General features: G+C 37.8%; 1 protein-coding gene across 1 annotated transcript; it reads left to right on the forward strand.

Annotated features, from left to right (window-relative positions):
• Nucleotides 1-467: 467 nt before the first annotated feature.
• itih5 (inter-alpha-trypsin inhibitor heavy chain 5) lies at nucleotides 468-14,199 on the forward strand. The gene is made up of 14 exons (XM_039668553.2): nucleotides 468-667; nucleotides 754-798; nucleotides 2,030-2,193; nucleotides 2,746-2,856; nucleotides 3,315-3,574; nucleotides 3,798-3,967; nucleotides 5,124-5,240; nucleotides 5,485-5,656; nucleotides 5,745-6,057; nucleotides 8,790-9,400; nucleotides 9,550-9,600; nucleotides 10,458-10,574; nucleotides 11,167-11,544; nucleotides 12,738-14,199. Exons 1-14 carry the CDS (start codon nucleotides 539-541, stop codon nucleotides 13,043-13,045), a joined length of 2,946 nt encoding a protein of 981 aa, XP_039524487.2. The 5' UTR covers nucleotides 468-538; the 3' UTR covers nucleotides 13,046-14,199.
• The last annotated feature ends 19 nt before the right edge of the window (nucleotides 14,200-14,218 follow it).

Raw genomic sequence — 14,218 nt, forward strand, 5'->3', positions numbered from 1 at the left:
TTTTGTATTTAAGAGAAAGAATGTGAAGATTGTGTTATATAATTCAATGTATACTTAAATTAGATTAAAACAACAAAATATCTCCAAATTGCATTAAAAATAGGAAAGAAAAAAATTCTAAAAAATGAATAAATATTGTTTTGTTTTATATTATTGTTTTTTTTTGTACTTTTTTAGCCTATGAAAGTATTATGGATAGATCAAATAAAGACATATGTGGAACTGCAAAAAAGTGCATTAAAATTATTGATACCCTTGCCAGCTCTTTTACCCGGCTAGGCTATATTCCCCAATGTGCCCAATGCCCATAACAGCCTTAAAACTATAATATAGAGGCCAATCTCATGTTTGCCAGACAAATGAGTGAGAATGTCGCAAGGGTCTAGACACCAAAAACACTGGAGGCCCTCCCAAACACTTCACTACACAGTCTTCGGATGGGTGGGTCGCAATAACCGCCTCGATTACACTCCAGGACCACTGAGGAGCACACTCGACCCACTCGGGAGAGCAGCCAGTGGCAGTGCAGAAGAATAAGATGCTGCTCACAGTCCTCGTCCTGTATTTGTGTCCGGTTTTTCAGTGCCAAACTGAGGATACTGAATTTTCAGAGGATGTTGACTTTGAAGAAGAATACATGATTTCTGACATGGATTCAAATGCTGCAGTATGTTTTTTTTTCTTCTTGAATTTCATACATGAAAACATCGCCAATTATTTCTAGGATCTGACCATTCTCACGTTTGTCTTCAGGCTCCTCTCAGAATCCCGCGGCAGGTGAAAATGCTACTATCCAAGGTAAATGCGCGCGACACCTGTTTTTAAAGCTTTGTGAGACTGTTAAACAGTCATTTTGAATTAGGAAATATTGAATTAACGTCTGCCTTTAATATATTAAGGCAACATAGAAACTCTCAATGCTTTATCTTCAGCGGCTGACCGTGTAACACTTTTTTCAACGTCTATAACTGTGTAGTTTTTTCCCCCACCCATCTGTTTCACACTTTGTAGTTTATATTTCATTCCCATATTTGTCTGCTATAAAGGGGAGCAGGTTAGAAATCAACAACTTATCTGTATCGTCGTCTACGTCTCGTCTCGTCTTCTTCAGTTACAAACTACAACCGGAATGAAGAGTAACAGGTGGTGAAGCTGTAATTAACACAATTGGGAACCGACAGTTTCATTTATTCAAAACAGAAAATACTATTTAATCACTCTCACAATTGTGTGGGCTTGCCCTATTGACCCATTCTATTCAATCTTTCCATTATGCACATTGAAAGTGTTACAATCCTACGCGAACTCTAGAAAAAAATGTTGAGTTGTTACAACAACCCATGTTTGAGTCAACCTTTGTTTTAAAATTTTAAATAAAAATTTTAAACCTAACGGTTAGGGTTGTCCATATTTGACCCAACATGGTTTGAAACCACCCAGCATTTTTTAGAGTGTGATATTACCATTTTAATATGTAGGATAAAAAGTTTACATACCATATAGGCCAAATTAAACAAAAGTGTGATTCGGATGATACCAGTTTTGTCTTTTAACATTCATGATAATAAAAAAAAAACAAATAAGGATAAATTGTTACATTTTTTAATGGGGGACATGAGTTTTTAAATGTTATGAATGTATACAAATGAAATAATACTATATGTGTTGGCCCAAACAATGATTTGTTTATGTATCTTACCTTTTACATTTTGCTGTTTTGTCAATTCCTTGAACGATTTGGCTGAAAAGCCTAAACTGTTCAATGAAAGGTTATATTGCGGTAACTTACTAGTGTGATTATGCTTCACTATTTTTTTAACCACAGTTTACTTCCGTTTTATCAACAATAATTGGTATTTTGGCAGAAACTATATGATGCATGTTTTTTAAGGACATAACCCAACAATTATTTAGAAATCAGCCCAGATCTTTAGTCAAACCTCTTGGCCACATGTTTTCAGAGCAACTATTCTAAATAATCACCCAGGCTATATTTTAATGATGCTCTTAACTTGCTCTCCTTTGCCAGGAAACTAAACCTCACATTCAGGAGCTGTCGGTCCAGACCACCATCATTTCCCGCTATGCCTTCACTGCGGTGTCCTGTAGCATGCTTAACAGACACTCAGCTGCCACTCAGGGTGTCTTTCAGTTCCACATCCCCTCTGCTGCATACATCTCCAACTTTACCATGTAAGTGTGGAAATACATACATCATTGGAAAATACCAGAACCATAATTGAAATGTCTCTTGTGGGTCACTCAAAGAAAATGGCACCACTACACTAAAAAATGCTGGGTTGTTTAAACCCAAAGTTGGGTCAAATATGGACAAACCCAAACGTTGTTAAGTCTTATATTAAATTGTTTAACCCAATAGTTGGGTTTGTCCATATTTGACCTAACTTTTGATTTAAACAACCCAGCATTTTTAGAGTCTGTGTGTCCCCATTCTGGCTTTATCTGACATTATTTAAAAAAAAAATTAATTATGACCATGAGAATGACTGGTTATCTAGAAGGTCTATTCACTTTATGGATAATACGCTAAATTTTGCTATTGGAACTGGGCTGTTAATTGGTGGTCATTGACCCCAGTCTCCAAAGAAAGTCCACAGAGGTTATTGAAGGGCCTGAGCGAGTACTATGATTAACCACAAGAAAGATTTATATGCCTATTGCCGCAATTTGTTCCATGGCACTAATAAAAATTCTCATTTCATGCTGTTGGTATGGTGGCAAAAGGATTGTGGGAGGACGAGTCTTTCCCAGCCAGGTGAAGGGAAAGGAGAAGAAGATGAAGAAGGAAGGAGGAGAAAACAATGGCAAGAAAAACAAGGACACACCAGAGCAGAGGTGAAGATAGTGTGCAAACTTGTGCTTGTGACGTGATGTGATTCATCTAGTTAAAAACATGCCTGGTGTTTAACTTACCTGGGCTGCATTTCCCAAAAGCATTGCAAGCCTAAGTTGATTGTAGAGACCAATGGTGGCAATTGTTCTACAATAAACAAAATGCAGATTATCTTTAAACTGTCGCTCCATGACAACAGTTGTATTAAAAAGAGTAATGTGGCAAGATGTAGTATGCTTACTTGCTATAGCACCCCTTGTGTCTAAGCCTGAGAAAGCAAAGTGTACTTTAGCAATGCAATGTGTATTTCACTTGCTTGTGAGTGAATGAGAAATATGACTACGAAATCAGAGATATATTCCCCCCAAAAAATCATAATGTGGTTTGGCAAACCTTGTGACAGATTCCTTTGGCAAGAAGATCACATTTCCAGAGTAATGATTTCCTCTCTCCCTGTTAGTGAGGGTGAGATGGAGTTGTTTCGAATGGAGGTCACTATTCCTGGACGCAACCGTGCGGTGTTCTTCCTGATCTACGAAGAGCTGCTGCAGAGACGATTGGGCCGCTACGAGCATGTGACCAGTGTTAGGCCAATGCAATTGGTCAGCAGACTCAGCGTGGGCGTTACTATTGTAGAGCATTCCCGTATCACTTATCTGGAAGTATTACCCCTACGAAATGGCAAAACTCCTTCTTCCAATGGCATTGGGAAACCAAATGGTAAACAGCTGCATCCAATTTGATACTTGAGTTTGTATTTAGACGTGCTGTCACTGGTATGGATTAACATATTTGACAACATTGCAAAATTTTGCCTGAAGAGCTGCAAGAAAATTCCAGTTTTCCCACTTTTCAGCGTTAAATCTGTAATAAAGTTTTTTGACAGGTTGTTAATGTAAAATAGTGCATGATTTACCATTGTTTACATCTTGCTCTGCCCCAGGCAAAGTAGGACCACCAGTTTCCACAGTAGTCAAGCAAAATGAATCCATTTGCAAGATCAGCTTCACTCCCAACATCGCCCAGCAAGCCAAAATTGCCACCAATGGGATGCTGGGAGAATTTGTGGTGCGCTTTGATGTAGAGAGAGAAAATGGCATTGGCGATATACAGGTACACATTCACACAATATTTCTATATTATTAACAGATATTTACATGCAGTACAAGAAAAGCATTACTTAAATTAGAAATAGTATATTTTTTCTTGCTATTTTACCTATAGATAAGCTGCAGTGCATAAAACAACTTATTATGGTGTACATTCTGGTGGATTTAAATAGAATAATATCATATTAACATATATTAAAATAATATATGTATACTATAATAATAAACATTACAAAAAATACACACTCACCGACCGCTTTGGTTGTACCCCTTTTTGGCTTCAGACCTGCCTTAATTCTTCATGGCATAGATTCAACAAGGTGCTGGAAACATTCCTCTGAGATTTTGGTCCATGTTGATGATGCGTGATTGCATCACGCAATTGGCGTTTCATGACAACTACACTCTAAAAAATGCTGGGTTGTTTTAACCCAACTTTGGGTCAAATATGGACTAACCCAGCCGTTGGGTTAAATTTTTACATTACATTTTTAACCCAACATTTCGGGTTTGTCCATATTTGACCCAAAATTGGGTTAAAACAACCCAGCATTTTTTAGAGTGTATGTACTAAAAACTGGAAAGTTGTTCCTTTGCATTTCGCATATATACGACAATGTTGTAAAAATGAGCCCCGTTCACACGGATCCGTGAAAACGTTTAAAACGCTGCATTACTCATGCCAGGCCAGTAGTTGGCGATGTCACTTTGTAAAGAAAAATTATGCACCTATAGACTAAACGCGTCACCATTTTCAGAAATTTGAGTTTTTGTAAGTTACACAGAGAATTTAAAACCAGTTTTCAAAAGTTGCTTTTTACAAGAATACACATCAGAAGGACATTAAGCAAGTAGTCACACAATACTTTAACAACATTAACAATTGAAGAGCAAAGTATAATTTTGCACGGTTTTGCGTGATATGATATGCGATTCAGCGTAATGCAATGTCAGAAACAGAACAAAAAAGCTGCGGACTAAAGTGTACTTTTATTGTCTTTATCCATGCAGTGTCAGTGATTTCCATTAGTATTTTAGTTTATTTTGTTAAATTTTTTTAATTCAGAAGTCACTAAAAACTTTAAACTCCTCTTGTTCACTGAGCTCATTGCTTGTTTGTCCACACACATTACAAATATTGAAAGCCTGCTCTCTTTCAGGTGCTAGATGGACATTTTGTGCACTATTTTGCTCCCAGAGACCTGCCTGTCGTGCCAAAGAATGTTGTATTTGTGATTGATACCAGCGCCTCCATGGTTGGAACCAAAATCAGACAGGTAACATACTCTGTCGTCGACACAGATTGAAGCAAACAGTTTCACACACATTTATATTCAGCATTTCAGTTTTCAGAACTGCTGTGGGCCGTTCCCTCAAAGAGGGAATGATATTGTGCCACTTTTTTTTTTCTTTCCCCCAGCTGGTTCTTATGATCTCATAGTTGGACACACAGATACACACACCCATCTCATAGCAAAATGACAGAGTTCAACAGTTCTCTTTTTAATATCTCTCACGCAGACCAAAGAAGCTCTGTTTACGATCCTACGCGAGTTGCGGCCCAACGATCACTTCAATTTTGTCACTTTTTCCAATCGCATCCGTGTGTGGCAGCCGGGCAAACTGGTGCCCGTCACACCCAACAATATACGTGATGCCAAGAAGTTCATCTACATGATCTCACCCACTGGAGGTAGAGAATCTTACACACTCCTAAACACTCCCTGTTACAGACTTAAACAACATTGATCTCACTTTCTCTTTTGTTTAAACCTCCTCAGGGACCGACATCAACGGTGGAATTCAGACAGGCTCGGCATTGCTCAGTGACTACTTGTCAAGCAAAGAAGAGTCGCATCACAACAGCGTGTCGCTCATCATCTTCCTGACCGATGGGCGACCCACAGTGGGCATAGTTCAGAGTCCAACCATCATTGGCAACACCAAAGCAGCAGTGCAGGAGAAGTTCTGCCTTTTCACTATTGGGATGGGGGATGATGTGGACTACAGGCTCCTGGAGAGGATGTCCCTGGAGAACTGTGGAACCATGAGGAGAATCCCAGAGGACGCAGACGCCAGCGTCATGCTCAAAGGGTGAGGAACGTGTGGTCACCACCATTAACAACATTCGTGAACTAATCTAATTTAAGCGTAAGTTCAGGCAAAAAATACAAATGTTGTCATCATGTAGTCACCCTCATGTTGTTCTAAACCCATGAGACTTTCTTCTGAGGGAAAAAAATTGTCATGTCAGGATCACCAATTGATTCCACCATTGACATCCAACTTGGCGCACCCTATTTGAATACATACAGTATCCAAGCGCAAATGAGATCTCTCTGAATCAGGATCCTGATTTATTTTGTGATTATGACCAGATGACTTCATATCATCCCTTATTTTGCATAGCTAATATGAACAAACAATAAACACAACTTTTACAGCAATTATAAATATCTTGGTTCATGTTAATTACTACATTAATACATTTCAGTTGGTTTAAAGGATTATGAATGAACATGATTAAATGATTAACAATCTATTTCATAGGGATAGTTCACTTTGAAATTAATTTTTGATATGTTTTAGCTTACCTCAAGGGCATCCAAGATGTAGGTGTCTTTGTTTCCGCAGTATTTTCAATTTTTATATTTTTCGGTCAAACCGGTGTTGTCTGTCAGTCATATAATGCAGGTATAGGGGGTCCACGTCAAAGTCCAAATTAAAGGGTTAGTTCACCCAAAAAATGAAAATGAAGTCATTAATTACTCACCCCCATGCTGTTCCAACCCCGTAAGACCTTCGTTCGTCTTCGGAACAAAAATGAAGATATTTTTGATTAAATTTGAGAGCCGAATCACTACCACATAGGCTCCTAAGGGACTGCCTCTTGACGGCCCAGAAAGTCGTGGAAATCTAAGGAAGTCTCGTTTCAGGCCAACAAGGAAGAAAAGGAATAGTCGAATAAAGTCGTTATTTTTGTTTGTTTTTTCGCACAAAAAGTATTCTCGTCGCTTGATAAACTTATAATTGAGCCACTGTAGTCACATGGAATATTTAAACATTTTCTTCATTGCCTTTCTGGGCCGTCAAGAGCCAGTCCCTTAGGAGCCTATGTGGTAGTGATACAGCTCTCAAATTTAATCAAAAAATCTTCTTTTGTGTTTCGAAGACGAACGAAGGTCTTACGGGGTTGGTACAGCATGGGGGTGAGTAATTAATGACTTAATTTTCATTTTTGGGTGAACTAACCCTTTAAACATGATTTAATGACTCATAAATGTAAGTACATATTGATGGCCTAAAACGTCTGAAGCGCGTGCCAGAAGTCTGTGTCTCAGACAGTGTGAATACTGAATTGAACTCTCGTTCACGTCTTCTTGCGCTTTAAAATGTCCGTGTTGGCAAGTATCCTCGTAAGCATAGTCAGTTATATCTTAAAGGGATAGTTCACCTAAAAATGAAAATTCTGTCATTAATTACTCAACCTCATGTCCTTCTAAAAAAGATTTTTTTACCACTTTATTTACAAAAAATTAATCTCCAACGGGCATTCACACAACGTCTGCTCTCGCGTCAACACAACGCGCATCTGTCGTGGTGCTTTCGTGAACGTGCGATGGAGATTATTATTTTGTGAATAAATTGGTAAAGCATGTTTTTTTTCGCAAACAAAGTACTTGCGTTGTTTCATGAAATTGAGGTTAAACCACTGGAGTCACATGGATTATATAATGATGTCTTTACTACCTTTCTGGGGCTTGAAGGTGGTAGTTGCTAGGGATAGGCAACGATTAATTGCGATTAATCGCATCCAATATAAAAGTTTGTGTTTACATAATATATGTGTGTGTAGTGTGTATAATTAATTTGTATACATAAAAAACCACACATGCATGTATATATTTAAGAAAAATGTGTTATTAATATATCAAATATTTATATTTATATAATATATATATATATATATATATATATATATATATATATATACATATATACATGCATGTGTGGTTTTTTATATATTCAAATTAATTATACACACTACACACATACATTATGTAAACACAAACTTTTATTTTGGATGCAATTAATCGCGATTAATCGTTGCCCATCCCTAGTAGTTGCATAGACTGTCATTGGAGGCACAGAAAGTTCTCAGATTTTATTAAAAAGATCTTCATTTGTGTTCCGAGATGATTAAGTGAACAAACTCACAGAGAAATCCCATGTGTATCAGTATATTGGATCTATTCATTAGGTCTTAAAGTGACAGCAGCCTAATATAAGCCTGCTGCCGCCTGTCCATAATGTTAATTAAACAACTAAAGACAAAGAAAAAACACTCACTGCTCTTGACTGAACTTTTGTAACTTAAGATTAATCTATGTGTTGTTTTTTTACATTGGATTACTTTATTACATTTCTGTACCTGGAAAATGTGTATTTTCATTGGTATCTACAAATGTGTTGTCATAACTGCCTGTTTCATGGCTGGGAAAAAAATATTTATGGGTGCATTGGCCGGTAAATTTTTTTAAGTCTCTGGCCATTGGCAGGTGTAACAAAAAAGTTAGTTTTAAGCCCTGCTTGCAGTATGTCGAGTGGTGTTTTGTGACAAAAAGTCCAGGTTAAAGGTCAAAAGTTACATGAGATGCCATTAGGAGTCAGAAATCTTTACACAATGGGCCCCACTCTAAAAGCTTAACAAGTTTAACGTAAGGAATACATGACTTATTAACCCACAAGCTGAAGCAACACTATGGCATGTTTACACTATTATTCCTTTCCCCCTCTCCTTTCTGTCATCTACTAACTCTCTATAGCTTCTACGATGAGATTGGCACTCCGCTGTTATCCGACATCCGGGTGGAATACTCCGAGGATGCTGTGGAATACATCACCCAGAACCTTTTCACGAACTACTTCAACGGCTCTGAGCTCGTTGTAGCCGGAAAACTGACCGATCGCAGCGCAGACTCGCTGCACGTTCAGGTGACCGCCAGCAACAGCGAGAAGAGCATCGTGCTGGAGAAAGACGTGTCGCTACACGAGCGAGAACAGGAAACCGAACGGCGGCTAGCGGAAGCAGAGGTGGGTCCGAACGCGGACGGTTATGTGGAGCGACTGTGGGGATACCTGAGCGTTAAAGACGGGCTAAAAGGACGACTGCGAAGCCAGACGAGCGGAGAGCGGGAAAACTACACGCAACACGCTACAAATCTTTCGTTAAAGTATCATTTCCTCACGCCGCTCACGCAAATAATAGTGGAGAAACCACAAGTGCTGGCCGACGGAACTTTAGCACAGACAGAGGTGGAGGCCACAGAGGCTCCGCCCCCTCCCGAGTCGTCCAATCAGCTGTCAGAAGACGACAACAGTCTAACGCAGAGAACTGAACCGCCCAAGCCGATTTCTGCAGTCGCCAAAGCAACAAGTGTGTTTATTTTAATTGGACAGCAAGCAAAACATTTGTTTTAGATCAGATTCAGGGTCATTACGATTGCCATTACACAATCGGTCTTGAAAATATTAAGGTGACTCAAACAATCCATGACGATTTCCCTGTTTTTCATTTATCTCCAGGTGGCGTCAGCAAACCCGCCAAAAAGTCTGTCACCTTATCCAAAACATCCGGTATTTCTCCATTTTCTTCTACATCTGCTTTGCATTTCAGTGTGAATGTGTGTGAGTGTAGTTAAAAGTCTGTTCACTCGAACTGTGCGGCTTGTAATTTGTTGCGTTCAGGTAAAGTGGCCTCATCAAAGCGCATTTAATTGCTACTGAGAGTTGTGTACGGGCTCTAATTCACATGCCTGTGTTTGAGGGGCTGATGGGGAAAAAAAAGGCAAACCCCTAAGTATTTAACTTCAGGGTGTAACTCGTTCTTCACTCTTTGTACTATGATGAGTAAAACTGCCCTCCATTCCAGTTAAATCTGAAAGCTTTGAAAAGCAATTTTCTGCTGGCATGATTTGTGATCTCATATAAAATGTTGCATTTTTAAAAATGAGAGGATTCACAGGGGTTGTTTGGGTTGCACAAAACGAGCTTGCATAATTTGATTTATTTTCATGCAACAATTCCAAGTCAATAATAATGGGGCAGGGTGGGATCATATATTTATGCAATGTTCTACAAATGGTCCATTTTCAAGTCAAAATGTTTTCTGTGAAGGTGATTGCACCAAATGTGACATGTTCCTGGATAAACATCTTTGTTGATCCTGGAACAGCATTTCAATAACCAATTAAATTTGAGGGACAAGTTTATTGTTTAAATCAAGATTAGGGTTAGAACCAGGGTGAGGTTCTTCTACATTAGTGCTATTCACATATCATTCCTCTCTGATTTTAGGGATAACTTATGGGTAGGGTTGGGTTTAGGGATAGGACTAAATTTTCAGACAGGAATGTTGTTCCAGGATCCAACAACATGTCTTACTTGGCAAAATCACGGTGACCCTCCTACATCATCATCTTATCTGTCTTTAGCTGATGGTGACCCTCATTTTGTGGTGGAGATTCCTCAAAGTAAACTGACTGTGTGTTTCAACATTAATGGGGAGCCAGGACACATCCTGCGACTGGTGACTGACCATAAACACTCAGGTAAACAACAAAACTATACAGCTTTGCATTATTGCCAATTCTTGGCCAAATAAATATTCAATATTTAATATCTATAGTTATAATAAAAATAATGAATATTATAAATGTAATTTATATTTTATATGTATAATATTTTTATTCATGTGTAATAATTATAGTTATTGTTTAAAAATGGTGTAACCCATATTTTTATAAAATAAATAAAATTAGCTAGGGTAGAAATAATAATAATAATTTTATTTGGCTTCAGTACAATGACAATACCCAATTCAATGATTTAATTTTGCTTAATTACTTCAGTGCGCCATTATATATCACTGTGGTTTGATTTGTTGTTCATTTATACCAAAATCAATATTTTATAAAGATTCAGGGGACATGTTACACTGTTTTCAACATAAAACTTAATATTTTTATGCATTTTGGCCATTCATTTGCACGAAAATAGCTTTTGGGAGCCTGAAAAGCAAACTTTTGAAGGCGGGTTTTAAAATGCGACGAGAATTTGTGAAAATGGTGACATCATGCGCACGTGTATTACGTGTTCAATTTATAAAACCATAAAAATGTACATATTTTGTCTCCAATATAGGCGTGACTGTGAACGGTGCGCTGATTGGTGCTCCTGCCCCAGCCGGCAGTCATAAAGAACAGAGGACATATTTCAACAGCATAACTATTGTAGCCAATAAGCCGAGGCGCTCCTACATTGAGGTGACCCCACAAAAAGTCATACTGGACGACCGTGACCGAATGATCCTACCATCCAGCTCCAGTATTTCAGTTGAAAGCACCAACCTGGCTGTGGTCCTCATTGCGAACGCAAACCTGACTGTAACCATCCAAGGAAATATCCAATTTGTCATCTTATTCCACCATTACAAAAATCCAGCGCCCTATCAGCGAGATCACCTGGGATTTTACATCGCTAACAGCAAAGGATTGAGCAAGGATACACACGGGTTGTTAGGTAAGCTAAGCACACTGTTGTCAAACTTAGTGAGCTATCTTTCTGCCTAGGCAAGGTGGTTAACTGGTGTCTCAGCCTGGCCATGCTGTTATACTGGTTTTAGAAGGAGTTTTAGGACTTCTGTTGCATTATTGATTCCATTACACTTTGATGTTAGCATGTTGCTAAGCTAACAATGTGATAGCTAACAAGTACTAAAATGCTGTATCTGTACTCTACTAGAGTATTGTTTTTTCTCATACTTCTACTTTTGCTTCAGTAGATATTTTCAATAAATGTAATACTTTTACTTCGATATTTTTTTAATGTTCTGCTAGTTACTCGTTACAATTATAAAAATTTTACGAATCATTCGTTGCAAGTTGGCTTTCATGCTGCCTAAATCACACGCCAGTTTTATAGGGTAATGGTATTGATTGACACACACATTGACAACTAATGCAGGGGTTATCCTGCAGTGAAATTTTTTTGGCGGCAAATTTAGGCGGCAAAAAGTAAATTTGTATCCCGCCAAAGCGCCTTATTTGATTGCTAGTTCAAATTTTTGACTGCTTTCTTTAATAATTACATGACACAATACTTGTACTTTTACTTTTAGTACTTAAGTAGTGAATTTTAAAAGAAACTACTTGCAATACTTAAGTACAAAAAATGTTGAATACTTTAGTACTTCTACTTAAGTGTGGTGCTTAAAGAGCACTTCAACTTCTACTCAAGTCACTTTTTTGATAGAGCACTTGTACTTTTACTCAAGTCCGGGTTTCTAGTACTTTATACATCTCTGCATAGTATACCAAATAAAATAGTCAATTGGAATGAGTCAACCTTTTTTTGTTGCTACTTTTTAGTAATGAATTTAAAAAACGTAATCCAAGATGGCCGACAAAGTGAGATAACTGTGGCGTATAAATATACTTCATTTATAGGCCGCATTTCTCTCACTTTGTCGGCCATCTTTGATTAACTTTCTCATTGAATTTGCAGCAGTGAATTCTGGTGTGGCTTTTTACACAAAGGATACAAGTGTTGCTGCCTTGCACTCACATTTACCGTTGCTCTCCGAAATCCAGTCATTTCAATAGGAAACCTTGCGATCAGAAGTGTTGTGATCCTACAAAATTAGGATTTGTGTTACTAGGTTTTGGAGCAGATTGTATACATACTAAAAGAGAGACATATTTCTGTACTTACAGGCCAGTTCCTGTATGAAGAGATTGGATTGACACAGCTTCCTGGAAATTTCAGCATGGCCGGAGAAAACATCACACGGGAAACACAAGGGGAAAATATCACTTTACACAGTTACCCCGCACTAAAGGTGAAGGATCGTACTGTCGCCGTCATAAAGAAGAGCAGGCGAATCTACTCTGGAAAGCAGACCGTAGACTGCTGGTTTGCCAAAAACAATGCGGCCAAACTGATCGATGGACAATACGCAGATTATGTTGTGTCGCATCTGTTTGACATAGGAGACTGGGTTAATGGGACCAACACACACTGAGACACACACTCACACACACAGAGAGAGAGAGAGACTATGATAGGAAGATACTTACACAAACACTTTAAAAACCATCACAAAGATCCAAAAGCATGATTTATATTCAGTGATGATGTGTGGACATACTACTACACTATTTTTATTGTAGTCATCTACAAATATATACTGTATATTTTTAGTTACTATAATAAAGTTTTTGGAACTTAATTTTATACTAATAAATTAAATGTTAACAATAGACTAGAAGAGCTAGGTTGCAGAAGTGAGAATTTCCATAGAGAAACTGATTTTTACAGACAAGAAAAAACTACCTCTGAGATTATGAAATATGTTTCTAATTTTTAACGTCATATAACAAAGCATTTTATCGTTGAATAGTCTTTGAAGTACTACACTACCCATAATCCTTAAATGAGATCCACCAATCAGAGACAACACTGTATTTAAAGAGGTAATCACAGCAATATAACTCCAGTGTACAGACCGATGAGCGATGGATGGATACTTTTTTTTTTGGCTATTAAATTTTATTTGGTGAAAGAAAAAAATTAAGTAATAAAGTAACGTAAAAAAAATACTCATTAATTGGGATGCACTACATATTGGTACCATACTGGTTATCAGCTAATATTAGTAATTTGAAAATAAAGTAGCACTGAAAAATAAAATAGTCATTGAAAACTAATAGGATGTATACTTCCAGAACCATGACTACATAAAAAGTGGGCAGTTGTGCCAATCTATTAGAAAGAAATGTTAAACAAACCACACTAGCCTTAATAGCTGAGAAACCTTTTTTCAAATTTTTGGTTGAGTATGACCTGTTTCGCCCCTGTCATCAGACTGGGGTCAAATGGTTGTTGGACCCACCCCTTCCAGGTGTTCTTAAACCTAAGTTTGCTTAACTCTTAGAGCCCCTTTGTCACACAGGACTTTGTTGGCAGGTGCTCTTAAAAGTGCTCTGGAGACGTGACCCTAACTTAATGATTATGATAAAATGTGCAAATGCACCCGCACACAATACAAAAAAGTTATGTGCAAACCTCAAAATTACCCATCACTGACCCCACAGGATGACTTAAGCAAAATAGAATGGCATTAAGTGCCTTATTTTTTTGTAAATTAAACATTTAGTACATAAAAACCCCACAAATCTTCCTTTAAAAAAATCGT

Source organism: Pimephales promelas, chromosome 24 (genome assembly GCF_988280905.1).
Source record: "Pimephales promelas chromosome 24, fPimPro1.hap1.1, whole genome shotgun sequence".
Lineage (NCBI taxonomy): Eukaryota > Metazoa > Chordata > Actinopteri > Cypriniformes > Leuciscidae > Pimephales > Pimephales promelas.